At 48.2% G+C, this 14,568-nt stretch overlaps 2 protein-coding genes across 2 annotated transcripts in view; both read right to left on the bottom strand.

The window, feature by feature from the left end:
• Positions 1-14,568, bottom strand: part of rpn2 (ribophorin II) — a 265,425-nt gene that overhangs the window by 219,209 nt on the left and 31,648 nt on the right. The gene's annotated exons all lie outside the window — the stretch shown is intronic.
• Positions 1-14,568, bottom strand: part of cdk5rap1 (CDK5 regulatory subunit associated protein 1) — a gene marked incomplete at its 5' end in the record, with an annotated part of 29,703 nt that overhangs the window by 3,194 nt on the left and 11,941 nt on the right. Inside the window, 2 exons of the mRNA XM_079242840.1 lie at positions 1,270-1,419; positions 1,499-1,629. Of these exons, the coding sequence (XP_079098966.1) occupies positions 1,270-1,419; positions 1,499-1,629 (281 nt within the window). The remainder of the gene's footprint in view (positions 1-1,269; positions 1,420-1,498; positions 1,630-14,568) is intronic.

The following is a 14,568-nucleotide window of genomic DNA, read 5'->3' as shown; positions in this document are numbered from 1 at the left end:
AGGACCCATTCCAGTTTGCATATCGTAATGGACTTGGGGTTGAAGATGCCATCATATACCTGCTCCAGAGAGCACACTCTCATCTGGACCATTCAGGCAGCACTCTGAGGGTCATGTTCTTTCATTTCTCAGTGCTTTTAATACCATTCAGCCTGCTTTGTTATGTGAGAAGCTCCATAAATTCCAGGTGGATACCTCCACAACCACCTGGATCTATGACTACCTCACAAACAGACCCCAGTTTGTGAGACTGAAAGGTTGTGTGTCTGAGATGGAGGTCAGCAGCACTGGTGCACCACAAGGAACTGTACTCTGGCCATTCTTCTTCACTCTGTACACCTCAGACTTCCAGTACAACTCTGAGTCCTGTCATCTGCAGAAATACTCTGATGACTCTGCAGTTGTGGGGTGTATCAGGGATGGACAAGAAGCAGAGTACAGAGAACTGGTCAGTCAGTTTGTTAAATGGTGCGGTGACAATCATCTCATATTAAATAGCAGCAAAACAAAAGAGATGATTGTTGACTTCAGGAGGAAGAAGAATAAACAAAGCACTGTTTCCATCCTGGGAGAGGAGGTGGAGGTGGTGGAGGAATACAAGTATCTTGGAGTTCAGCTGGACAACAAACTGGACTGGAAATGCAACACTGACTACATCTACAAGAAAGGTCAGAGCAGACTGTACTTCTTAAGGAAGCTGAGATGGTTTAACGTCTGCACCAAGATGTTGCATATCTTCTATAAGTCTGTTGTGGAGAGTGCAGTCAGCTTTGCAGCATCTGCTGGGGTAGTAGCATCAGAACCAGAGACTTGAAGAGAATCAACAAACTGATCCAGAAAGCTGCTTCTGTGCTTGGAGTAACTCTGGAGCCGCTGGAGCTGATTGTCCAAAGAAGAATGCTGCACAAGCTGATGAAGATGATGGAGGATTCTTCACACCCTCTCCACAACACAGTGATGAAACAACAAAGTGTGTTCAGTGAGAGGCTTCTTCAGGTCCGATGTAAGACTGAAAGATACAGAAGATCATTCCTGCCAGCAGCCAGCAGCCTCCAGAACAAGACCTCCTCTAGTTATTATTATATACTACAATGTTGAATTTCCCTTTGATATTAATAAAGTAGTTTTCATTTCATTTCATTCAAACTCCTCCTCCATCTCCACATGCAGAGTTCCAAAGTCAAATAAAATTAACTTTCTGTTCCTGTTTAGCCTAAACTGTGTGTCTCCACCCCACCGGTGTGTGTGAGGACTGGGAGCAGTACCCACCCCCTCCACCAGTACAAGCTGGGTGCTGCCAGTCAGTACAGTGTTGACCCTCAGAGCTTCCTCTCTGAACACGCTGATGCACTCCTCCAGCCGGCGCTGCTTCACCGCCGCCGCCACATTATCCTGTAGGCGATGGGAGGCGTGCGTCTTCTGGACGTCATGAAGACAAAGCAGCAGCTCTTTACCACCTGATGGTTGGCTTTCACTTGGCAGCGTGGCGAGAACTCACCTTCCGCATGCTGTAGGCAAAAAGGAATCCCACGTTGTAGCCCACCTCTCTGATCAGCGAGAGCGTTTCCTGGTGGTCCTCTTCAGTTTCACCGCAGAAACCTGAGATGAAGTCGCTGCTGAGACTCACATCTGAGAGAAAACACACGGTGGATAAACACCCTGTGGATAAACACCCTGTGGACAAACACACAGTGGATAAACACCTGGTGGATAAACAAACTGTGGACAAACACACAGTGGCGTTTAGACCCAGCTTCACTCTGCAGAGTTTTAACGTCTTCATTCGCACCGAGGCGCAGGCGGTTCAGCTTCCCACCATCCAGCGGGACGGAAGAGGTGGAGTCAGAATGTTACGTAGCGTCTCTTCAACGCTTGACTTATTTATATCCTCTGAAAAACTGTGTGTTATGAGCGCCAGCAGATCGACTAACGAAGCGTCAGGTTTCTACCTGGGATGATTCTCTTTATGAGCGCCACCAGATTGACTAACGAAACGTCAGGTTTCTACCTGGGATGATTCTCTTTATGAGCGCCAGCAGATTGACTAACGAAGCGTCAGGTTTCTACCTGGGATGATTCTCTTTATGAGCGCCACCAGATCGACTAACGAAGCGTCAGGTTTCTACCTGGGATGATTCTCTTTAGGAGCGCCACCAGATCGACTAACGAAGCGTCAGGTTTCTACCTGGGATGATTCTCTTTATGAGCGCCAGCAGATCGACTAACGAAGCGTCAGGTTTCTACCTGGGATGATTCTCTTTATGAGCGCCAGCAGATCGACTAACGAAGCGTCAGGTTTCTACCTGGGATGATTCTCTTTATGAGCGCCACCAGATCGACTAACGAAGCGTCAGGTTTCTACCTGGGATGATTCTCTTTATGAGCGCCACCAGATCGACTAACGAAGCGTCAGGTTTCTACCTGGGATGATTCTCTTTATGAGCGCCAGCAGATCGACTAACGAAGCGTCAGGTTTCTACCTGGGATGATTCTCTTTATGAGCGCCAGCAGATCGACTAACGAAGCGTCAGGTTTCTACCTGGGATGATTCTCTTTATGAGCGCCAGCAGATCGACTAACGAAGCGTCAGGTTTCTACCTGGGATGATTCTCTTTATGAGCGCCAGCAGATCGACTAACGAAGCGTCAGGTTTCTACCTGGGATGATTCTCTTTATGAGCGCCACCAGATTGACTGACGAAGCGTCAGGTTTCTACCTGGGATGATTCTCTTTATGAGCGCCAGCAGATTGACTAACGAAGCGTCAGGTTTCTACCTGGGATGATTCTCTTTATGAGCGCCAGCAGATCGACTAACGAAGCGTCAGGTTTCTACCTGGGATGATTCTCTTTATGAGCGCCAGCAGATCGACTAACGAAGCGTCAGGTTTCTACCTGGGATGATTCTCTTTATGAGCGCCACCAGATCGACTAACGAAGCGTCAGGTTTCTACCTGGGATGATTCTCTTTATGAGCGCCAGCAGATCGACTAACGAAGCGTCAGGTTTCTACCTGGGATGATTCTCTTTATGAGCGCCAGCAGATCGACTAACGAAGCGTCAGGTTTCTACCTGGGATGATTCTCTTTATGAGCGCCACCAGATCGACTAACGAAGCTGCAGGTTTCTACCTGGGATGATTCTCTTTATGAGCGCCACCAGATCGACTAACGAAGCGTCAGGTTTCTACATGGGATGATTCTCTTTATGAGCGCCACCAGATTGACTAACGAAGCGTCAGGTTTCTACCTGGGATGATTCTCTTTATGAGCGCCAGCAGATCGACTAACGAAGCGTCAGGTTTCTACCTGGGATGATTCTCTTTATGAGCGCCACCAGATCGACTAACGAAGCGTCAGGTTTCTACATGGGATGATTCTCTTTATGAGCGCCACCAGATTGACTAACGAAGCGTCAGGTTTCTACCTGGGATGATTCTCTTTATGAGCGCCACCAGATTGACTAACGAAGCGTCAGGTTTCTACCTGGGATGATTCTCTTTATGAGCGCCAGCAGATCGACTAACGAAGCGTCAGGTTTCTACCTGGGATGATTCTCTTTATGAGCGCCACCAGATCGACTAACGAAGCGTCAGGTTTCTACCTGGGATGATTCTCTTTATGAGCGCCACCAGATTGACTAACGAAGCGTCAGGTTTCTACATGGGATGATTCTCTTTATGAGCGCCACCAGATCGACTAACGAAGCGTCAGGTTTCTACCTGGGATGATTCTCTTTATGAGCGCCACCAGATCGACTAACGAAGCGTCAGGTTTCTACCTGGGATGATTCTCTTTATGAGCGCCACCAGATCGACTAACGAAGCGTCAGGTTTCTACCTGGGATGATTCTCTTTATGAGCGCCACCAGATCGACTAACGAAGCGTCAGGTTTCTACCTGGGATGATTCTCTTTATGAGCGCCAGCAGATTGACTAACGAAGCGTCAGGTTTCTACCTGGGATGATTCTCTTTATGAGCGCCAGCAGATTGACTAACGAAGCGTCAGGTTTCTACCTGGGATGATTCTCTTTATGAGCGCCACCAGATTGACTAACGAAGCGTCAGGTTTCTACCTGGGATGATTCTCTTTATGAGCGCCAGCAGATCGACTAACGAAGCGTCAGGTTTCTACCTGGGATGATTCTCTTTATGAGCGCCACCAGATTGACTAACGAAGCGTCAGGTTTCTACCTGGGATGATTCTCTTTATGAGCGCCACCAGATTGACTAACGAAGCGTCAGGTTTCTACCTGGGATGATTCTCTTTATGAGCGCCACCAGATCGACTAACGAAGCGTCAGGTTTCTACATGGGATGATTCTCTTTATGAGCGCCACCAGATTGACTAACGAAGCGTCAGGTTTCTACCTGGGATGATTCTCTTTATGAGCGCCAGCAGATTGACTAACGAAGCGTCAGGTTTCTACCTGGGATGATTCTCTTTATGAGCGCCACCAGATCGACTAACGAAGCGTCAGGTTTCTACCTGGGATGATTCTCTTTATGAGCGCCAGCAGATCGACTAACGAAGCGTCAGGTTTCTACATGGGATGATTCTCTTTATGAGCGCCACCAGATCGACTAACGAAGCGTCAGGTTTCTACATGGGATGATTCTCTTTATGAGCGCCAGCAGATCGACTAACGAAGCGTCAGGTTTCTACATGGGATGATTCTCTTTATGAGCGCCAGCAGATCGACTAACGAAGCGTCAGGTTTCTACATGGGATGATTCTCTTTATGAGCGCCAGCAGATTGACTAACGAAGCGTCAGGTTTCTACATGGGATGACTCTCTTTATGAGCGCCAGCAGATTGACTAACGAAGCGTCAGGTTTCTACATGGGATGATTCTCTTTATGAGCGCCACCAGATCGACTAACGAAGCGTCAGGTTTCTACCTGGGATGATTCTCTTTATGAGCGCCAGCAGATCGACTAACGAAGCGTCAGGTTTCTACCTGGGATGATTCTCTTTATGAGCGCCAGCAGATCGACTAACGAAGCGTCAGGTTTCTACCTGGGATGATTCTCTTTATGAGCGCCAGCAGATTGACTAACGAAGCTGCAGGTTTCTACCTGGGATGATTCTCTTTATGAGCGCCAGCAGATCGACTAACGAAGCGTCAGGTTTCTACCTGGGATGATTCTCTTTATGAGCGCCAGCAGATCGACTAACGAAGCGTCAGGTTTCTACCTGGGATGATTCTCTTTATGAGCGCCACCAGATTGACTAACGAAGCGTCAGGTTTCTACCTGGGATGATTCTCTTTATGAGCGCCAGCAGATCGACTAACGAAGCGTCAGGTTTCTACCTGGGATGATTCTCTTTATGAGCGCCACCAGATCGACTAACGAAGCGTCAGGTTTCTACCTGGGATGATTCTCTTTATGAGCGCCACCAGATCGACTAACGAAGCGTCAGGTTTCTACCTGGGATGATTCTCTTTATGAGCGCCACCAGATTGACTAACGAAGCGTCAGGTTTCTACCTGGGATGATTCTCTTTATGAGCGCCACCAGATCGACTAACGAAGCGTCAGGTTTCTACCTGGGATGATTCTCTTTATGAGCGCCAGCAGATCGACTAACGAAGCGTCAGGTTTCTACATGGGATGATTCTCTTTATGAGCGCCACCAGATTGACTAACGAAGCGTCAGGTTTCTACCTGGGATGATTCTCTTTATGAGCGCCACCAGATTGACTAACGAAGCGTCAGGTTTCTACATGGGATGATTCTCTTTATGAGCGCCACCAGATCGACTAACGAAGCGTCAGGTTTCTACCTGGGATGATTCTCTTTATGAGCGCCAGCAGATCGACTAACGAAGCGTCAGGTTTCTACCTGGGATGATTCTCTTTATGAGCGCCACCAGATCGACTAACGAAGCGTCAGGTTTCTACCTGGGATGATTCTCTTTATGAGCGCCACCAGATTGACTAACGAAGCGTCAGGTTTCTACATGGGATGATTCTCTTTATGAGCGCCACCAGATCGACTAACGAAGCTGCAGGTTTCTACCTGGGATGATTCTCTTTATGAGCGCCACCAGATTGACTAACGAAGCTGCAGGTTTCTACCTGGGATGATTCTCTTTATGAGCGCCAGCAGATCGACTAACGAAGCGTCAGGTTTCTACCTGGGATGATTCTCTTTATGAGCGCCACCAGATTGACTAACGAAGCGTCAGGTTTCTACATGGGATGATTCTCTTTATGAGCGCCAGCAGATTGACTAACGAAGCGTCAGGTTTCTATATGGGATGATTCTCTTTATGAGCGCCAGCAGATCGACTAACGAAGCGTCAGGTTTCTACCTGGGATGATTCTCTTTATGAGCGCCAGCAGATCGACTAACGAAGCGTCAGGTTTCTACCTGGGATGATTCTCTTTATGAGCGCCACCAGATTGACTAACGAAGCGTCAGGTTTCTACCTGGGATGATTCTCTTTATGAGCGCCACCAGATCGACTAACGAAGCGTCAGGTTTCTACCTGGGATGATTCTCTTTATGAGCGCCAGCAGATTGACTAACGAAGCGTCAGGTTTCTACCTGGGATGATTCTCTTTATGAGCGCCACCAGATCGACTAACGAAGCGTCAGGTTTCTACATGGGATGATTCTCTTTATGAGCGCCACCAGATCGACTAACGAAGCGTCAGGTTTCTACCTGGGATGATTCTCTTTATGAGCGCCACCAGATTGACTAACGAAGCGTCAGGTTTCTACCTGGGATGATTCTCTTTATGAGCGCCACCAGATTGACTAACGAAGCGTCAGGTTTCTACCTGGGATGATTCTCTTTATGAGCGCCACCAGATTGACTAACGAAGCTGCAGGTTTCTACCTGGGATGATTCTCTTTATGAGCGCCACCAGATCGACTAACGAAGCGTCAGGTTTCTACCTGGGATGATTCTCTTTATGAGCGCCAGCAGATCGACTAACGAAGCGTCAGGTTTCTACATGGGATGATTCTCTTTATGAGCGCCACCAGATCGACTAACGAAGCGTCAGGTTTCTACCTGGGATGATTCTCTTTATGAGCGCCAGCAGATTGACTAACGAAGCGTCAGGTTTCTACCTGGGATGATTCTCTTTATGAGCGCCACCAGATCGACTAACGAAGCGTCAGGTTTCTACCTGGGATGATTCTCTTTATGAGCGCCAGCAGATCGACTAACGAAGCGTCAGGTTTCTACATGGGATGATTCTCTTTATGAGCGCCACCAGATCGACTAACGAAGCTGCAGGTTTCTACCTGGGATGATTCTCTTTATGAGCGCCACCAGATCGACTAACGAAGCTGCAGGTTTCTACCTGGGATGATTCTCTTTATGAGCGCCACCAGATTGACTAACGAAGCTGCAGGTTTCTACCTGGGATGATTCTCTTTATGAGCGCCACCAGATTGACTAACGAAGCTGCAGGTTTCTACCTGGGATGATTCTCTTTATGAGCGCCACCAGATTGACTAACGAAGCTGCAGGTTTCTACATGGGATGATTCTCTTTATGAGCGCCAGCAGATTGACTAACGAAGCTGCAGGTTTCTACATGGGATGATTCTCTTTATGAGCGCCACCAGATCGACTAACGAAGCGTCAGGTTTCTACCTGGGATGATTCTCTTTATGAGCGCCACCAGATTGACTAACGAAGCGTCAGGTTTCTACATGGGATGATTCTCTTTATGAGCGCCACCAGATCGACTAACGAAGCTGCAGGTTTCTACCTGGGATGATTCTCTTTATGAGCGCCAGCAGATTGACTAACGAAGCTGCAGGTTTCTACCTGGGATGATTCTCTTTATGAGCGCCAGCAGATTGACTAACGAAGCTGCAGGTTTCTACCTGGGATGATTCTCTTTATGAGCGCCAGCAGATCGACTAACGAAGCTGCAGGTTTCTACCTGGGATGATTCTCTTTATGAGCGCCAGCAGATCGACTAACGAAGCGTCAGGTTTCTACCTGGGATGATTCTCTTTATGAGCGCCAGCAGATCGACTAACGAAGCGTCAGGTTTCTACCTGGGATGATTCTCTTTATGAGCGCCACCAGATCGACTAACGAAGCGTCAGGTTTCTACCTGGGATGATTCTCTTTATGAGCGCCACCAGATCGACTAACGAAGCGTCAGGTTTCTACATGGGATGATTCTCTTTATGAGCGCCACCAGATTGACTAACGAAGCGTCAGGTTTCTACCTGGGATGATTCTCTTTATGAGCGCCAGCAGATTGACTAACGAAGCGTCAGGTTTCTACCTGGGATGATTCTCTTTATGAGCGCCAGCAGATCGACTAACGAAGCGTCAGGTTTCTACATGGGATGATTCTCTTTATGAGCGCCACCAGATTGACTAACGAAGCGTCAGGTTTCTACCTGGGATGATTCTCTTTATGAGCGCCACCAGATCGACTAACGAAGCGTCAGGTTTCTACCTGGGATGATTCTCTTTATGAGCGCCAGCAGATCGACTAACGAAGCGTCAGGTTTCTACCTGGGATGATTCTCTTTATGAGCGCCAGCAGATCGACTAACGAAGCGTCAGGTTTCTACCTGGGATGATTCTCTTTATGAGCGCCAGCAGATTGACTAACGAAGCGTCAGGTTTCTACCTGGGATGATTCTCTTTATGAGCGCCACCAGATCGACTAACGAAGCGTCAGGTTTCTACCTGGGATGATTCTCTTTATGAGCGCCAGCAGATCGACTAACGAAGCGTCAGGTTTCTACCTGGGATGATTCTCTTTATGAGCGCCAGCAGATCGACTAACGAAGCGTCAGGTTTCTACCTGGGATGATTCTCTTTATGAGCGCCACCAGATCGACTAACGAAGCGTCAGGTTTCTACCTGGGATGATTCTCTTTATGAGCGCCACCAGATCGACTAACGAAGCGTCAGGTTTCTACCTGGGATGATTCTCTTTATGAGCGCCACCAGATCGACTAACGAAGCTGCAGGTTTCTACCTGGGATGATTCTCTTTATGAGCGCCAGCAGATTGACTAACGAAGCGTCAGGTTTCTACCTGGGATGATTCTCTTTATGAGCGCCACCAGATCGACTAACGAAGCGTCAGGTTTCTACCTGGGATGATTCTCTTTATGAGCGCCAGCAGATCGACTAACGAAGCGTCAGGTTTCTACCTGGGATGATTCTCTTTATGAGCGCCACCAGATCGACTAACGAAGCGTCAGGTTTCTACCTGGGATGATTCTCTTTATGAGCGCCACCAGATCGACTAACGAAGCTGCAGGTTTCTACCTGGGATGATTCTCTTTATGAGCGCCACCAGATTGACTAACGAAGCGTCAGGTTTCTACCTGGGATGATTCTCTTTATGAGCGCCACCAGATCGACTAACGAAGCGTCAGGTTTCTACCTGGGATGATTCTCTTTATGAGCGCCAGCAGATCGACTAACGAAGCGTCAGGTTTCTACCTGGGATGATTCTCTTTATGAGCGCCAGCAGATTGACTAACGAAGCTGCAGGTTTCTACCTGGGATGATTCTCTTTATGAGCGCCAGCAGATCGACTAACGAAGCGTCAGGTTTCTACCTGGGATGATTCTCTTTATGAGCGCCACCAGATCGACTAACGAAGCGTCAGGTTTCTACCTGGGATGATTCTCTTTATGAGCGCCACCAGATCGACTAACGAAGCGTCAGGTTTCTACCTGGGATGATTCTCTTTATGAGCGCCACCAGATTGACTAACGAAGCGTCAGGTTTCTACCTGGGATGATTCTCTTTATGAGCGCCAGCAGATTGACTAACGAAGCGTCAGGTTTCTACCTGGGATGATTCTCTTTATGAGCGCCACCAGATTGACTAACGAAGCGTCAGGTTTCTACCTGGGATGATTCTCTTTATGAGCGCCAGCAGATCGACTAACGAAGCGTCAGGTTTCTACCTGGGATGATTCTCTTTATGAGCGCCACCAGATTGACTAACGAAGCGTCAGGTTTCTACCTGGGATGATTCTCTTTATGAGCGCCAGCAGATCGACTAACGAAGCGTCAGGTTTCTACATGGGATGATTCTCTTTATGAGCGCCAGCAGATCGACTAACGAAGCGTCAGGTTTCTACCTGGGATGATTCTCTTTATGAGCGCCAGCAGATCGACTAACGAAGCGTCAGGTTTCTACATGGGATGATTCTCTTTATGAGCGCCACCAGATCGACTAACGAAGCGTCAGGTTTCTACCTGGGATGATTCTCTTTATGAGCGCCAGCAGATTGACTAACGAAGCTGCAGGTTTCTACCTGGGATGATTCTCTTTATGAGCGCCAGCAGATTGACTAACGAAGCTGCAGGTTTCTACCTGGGATGATTCTCTTTATGAGCGCCACCAGATCGACTAACGAAGCTGCAGGTTTCTACCTGGGATGATTCTCTTTATGAGCGCCACCAGATCGACTAACGAAGCGTCAGGTTTCTACCTGGGATGATTCTCTTTATGAGCGCCAGCAGATCGACTAACGAAGCGTCAGGTTTCTACATGGGATGATTCTCTTTATGAGCGCCACCAGATCGACTAACGAAGCGTCAGGTTTCTACCTGGGATGATTCTCTTTATGAGCGCCAGCAGATCGACTAACGAAGCGTCAGGTTTCTACCTGGGATGATTCTCTTTATGAGCGCCACCAGATTGACTAACGAAGCGTCAGGTTTCTACCTGGGATGATTCTCTTTATGAGCGCCACCAGATCGACTAACGAAGCGTCAGGTTTCTACCTGGGATGATTCTCTTTATGAGCGCCACCAGATTGACTAACGAAGCGTCAGGTTTCTACCTGGGATGATTCTCTTTATGAGCGCCACCAGATCGACTAACGAAGCGTCAGGTTTCTACCTGGGATGATTCTCTTTATGAGCGCCACCAGATCGACTAACGAAGCGTCAGGTTTCTACCTGGGATGATTCTCTTTATGAGCGCCACCAGATCGACTAACGAAGCGTCAGGTTTCTACCTGGGATGATTCTCTTTATGAGCGCCACCAGATTGACTAACGAAGCGTCAGGTTTCTACCTGGGATGATTCTCTTTATGAGCGCCACCAGATCGACTAACGAAGCGTCAGGTTTCTACCTGGGATGATTCTCTTTATGAGCGCCACCAGATCGACTAACGAAGCGTCAGGTTTCTACCTGGGATGATTCTCTTTATGAGCGCCACCAGATTGACTAACGAAGCGTCAGGTTTCTACCTGGGATGATTCTCTTTATGAGCGCCACCAGATTGACTAACGAAGCTGCAGGTTTCTACCTGGGATGATTCTCTTTATGAGCGCCAGCAGATTGACTAACGAAGCGTCAGGTTTCTACCTGGGATGATTCTCTTTATGAGCGCCACCAGATTGACTAACGAAGCGTCAGGTTTCTACCTGGGATGATTCTCTTTATGAGCGCCACCAGATTGACTAACGAAGCGTCAGGTTTCTACCTGGGATGATTCTCTTTATGAGCGCCACCAGATCGACTAACGAAGCGTCAGGTTTCTACCTGGGATGATTCTCTTTATGAGCGCCAGCAGATCGACTAACGAAGCGTCAGGTTTCTACCTGGGATGATTCTCTTTATGAGCGCCAGCAGATCGACTAACGAAGCGTCAGGTTTCTACCTGGGATGATTCTCTTTATGAGCGCCAGCAGATTGACTAACGAAGCGTCAGGTTTCTACATGGGATGATTCTCTTTATGAGCGCCACCAGATCGACTAACGAAGCGTCAGGTTTCTACCTGGGATGATTCTCTTTATGAGCGCCAGCAGATCGACTAACGAAGCGTCAGGTTTCTACCTGGGATGATTCTCTTTATGAGCGCCACCAGATCGACTAACGAAGCGTCAGGTTTCTACCTGGGATGATTCTCTTTATGAGCGCCAGCAGATCGACTAACGAAGCTGCAGGTTTCTACCTGGGATGATTCTCTTTATGAGCGCCACCAGATCGACTAACGAAGCGTCAGGTTTCTACCTGGGATGATTCTCTTTATGAGCGCCAGCAGATCGACTAACGAAGCGTCAGGTTTCTACCTGGGATGATTCTCTTTATGAGCGCCAGCAGATTGACTAACGAAGCGTCAGGTTTCTACCTGGGATGATTCTCTTTATGAGCGCCAGCAGATTGACTAACGAAGCGTCAGGTTTCTACCTGGGATGATTCTCTTTATGAGCGCCACCAGATTGACTAACGAAGCGTCAGGTTTCTACCTGGGATGATTCTCTTTATGAGCGCCACCAGATCGACTAACGAAGCGTCAGGTTTCTACCTGGGATGATTCTCTTTATGAGCGCCAGCAGATTGACTAACGAAGCGTCAGGTTTCTACCTGGGATGATTCTCTTTATGAGCGCCAGCAGATCGACTAACGAAGCGTCAGGTTTCTACATGGGATGATTCTCTTTATGAGCGCCACCAGATTGACTAACGAAGCGTCAGGTTTCTACCTGGGATGATTCTCTTTATGAGCGCCACCAGATTGACTAACGAAGCGTCAGGTTTCTACCTGGGATGATTCTCTTTATGAGCGCCACCAGATCGACTAACGAAGCGTCAGGTTTCTACCTGGGATGATTCTCTTTATGAGCGCCAGCAGATCGACTAACGAAGCGTCAGGTTTCTACCTGGGATGATTCTCTTTATGAGCGCCACCAGATCGACTAACGAAGCGTCAGGTTTCTACCTGGGATGATTCTCTTTATGAGCGCCAGCAGATTGACTAACGAAGCGTCAGGTTTCTACCTGGGATGATTCTCTTTATGAGCGCCAGCAGATTGACTAACGAAGCGTCAGGTTTCTACCTGGGATGATTCTCTTTATGAGCGCCACCAGATTGACTAACGAAGCGTCAGGTTTCTACCTGGGATGATTCTCTTTATGAGCGCCAGCAGATTGACTAACGAAGCGTCAGGTTTCTACCTGGGATGATTCTCTTTATGAGCGCCACCAGATCGACTAACGAAGCGTCAGGTTTCTACCTGGGATGATTCTCTTTATGAGCGCCAGCAGATCGACTAACGAAGCGTCAGGTTTCTACCTGGGATGATTCTCTTTATGAGCGCCACCAGATCGACTAACGAAGCGTCAGGTTTCTACCTGGGATGATTCTCTTTATGAGCGCCAGCAGATCGACTAACGAAGCGTCAGGTTTCTACCTGGGATGATTCTCTTTATGAGCGCCACCAGATCGACTAACGAAGCGTCAGGTTTCTACCTGGGATGATTCTCTTTATGAGCGCCACCAGATCGACTAACGAAGCGTCAGGTTTCTACATGGGATGATTCTCTTTATGAGCGCCAGCAGATTGACTAACGAAGCGTCAGGTTTCTACCTGGGATGATTCTCTTTATGAGCGCCAGCAGATCGACTAACGAAGCGTCAGGTTTCTATATGGGATGATTCTCTTTATGAGCGCCAGCAGATCGACTAACGAAGCGTCAGGTTTCTACATGGGATGATTCTCTTTATGAGCGCCAGCAGATCGACTAACGAAGCGTCAGGTTTCTACATGGGATGATTCTCTTTATGAGCGCCACCAGATCGACTAACGAAGCGTCAGGTTTCTACCTGGGATGATTCTCTTTATGAGCGCCACCAGATCGACTAACGAAGCGTCAGGTTTCTACCTGGGATGATTCTCTTTATGAGCGCCACCAGATCGACTAACGAAGCGTCAGGTTTCTACATGGGATGATTCTCTTTATGAGCGCCACCAGATCGACTAACGAAGCGTCAGGTTTCTACATGGGATGATTCTCTTTATGAGCGCCACCAGATTGACTAACGAAGCGTCAGGTTTCTACCTGGGATGATTCTCTTTATGAGCGCCACCAGATTGACTAACGAAGCGTCAGGTTTCTACCTGGGATGATTCTCTTTATGAGCGCCACCAGATCGACTAACGAAGCGTCAGGTTTCTACCTGGGATGATTCTCTTTATGAGCGCCAGCAGATCGACTAACGAAGCGTCAGGTTTCTACCTGGGATGATTCTCTTTATGAGCGCCACCAGATCGACTAACGAAGCGTCAGGTTTCTACCTGGGATGATTCTCTTTATGAGCGCCAGCAGATTGACTAACGAAGCGTCAGGTTTCTACCTGGGATGATTCTCTTTATGAGCGCCAGCAGATTGACTAACGAAGCGTCAGGTTTCTACCTGGGATGATTCTCTTTATGAGCGCCACCAGATTGACTAACGAAGCGTCAGGTTTCTACCTGGGATGATTCTCTTTATGAGCGCCAGCAGATTGACTAACGAAGCGTCAGGTTTCTACCTGGGATGATTCTCTTTATGAGCGCCACCAGATCGACTAACGAAGCGTCAGGTTTCTACCTGGGATGATTCTCTTTATGAGCGCCACCAGATCGACTAACGAAGCGTCAGGTTTCTACCTGGGATGATTCTCTTTATGAGCGCCACCAGATCGACTAACGAAGCGTCAGGTTTCTACCTGGGATGATTCTCTTTATGAGCGCCAGCAGATCGACTAACGAAGCGTCAGGTTTCTACCTGGGATGATTCTCTTTATGAGCGCCACCAGATCGACTAACGAAGCGTCAGG

Source organism: Telmatherina bonti (genome assembly GCF_933228915.1).
Source record: "Telmatherina bonti genome assembly, chromosome: 6".
Classification (NCBI taxonomy): Eukaryota; Metazoa; Chordata; class Actinopteri; order Atheriniformes; family Telmatherinidae; genus Telmatherina; species Telmatherina bonti.
The sequence above is the reverse complement of the archived record's forward strand: the minus strand, read 5'-3'. Positions and strand labels throughout refer to the sequence as shown.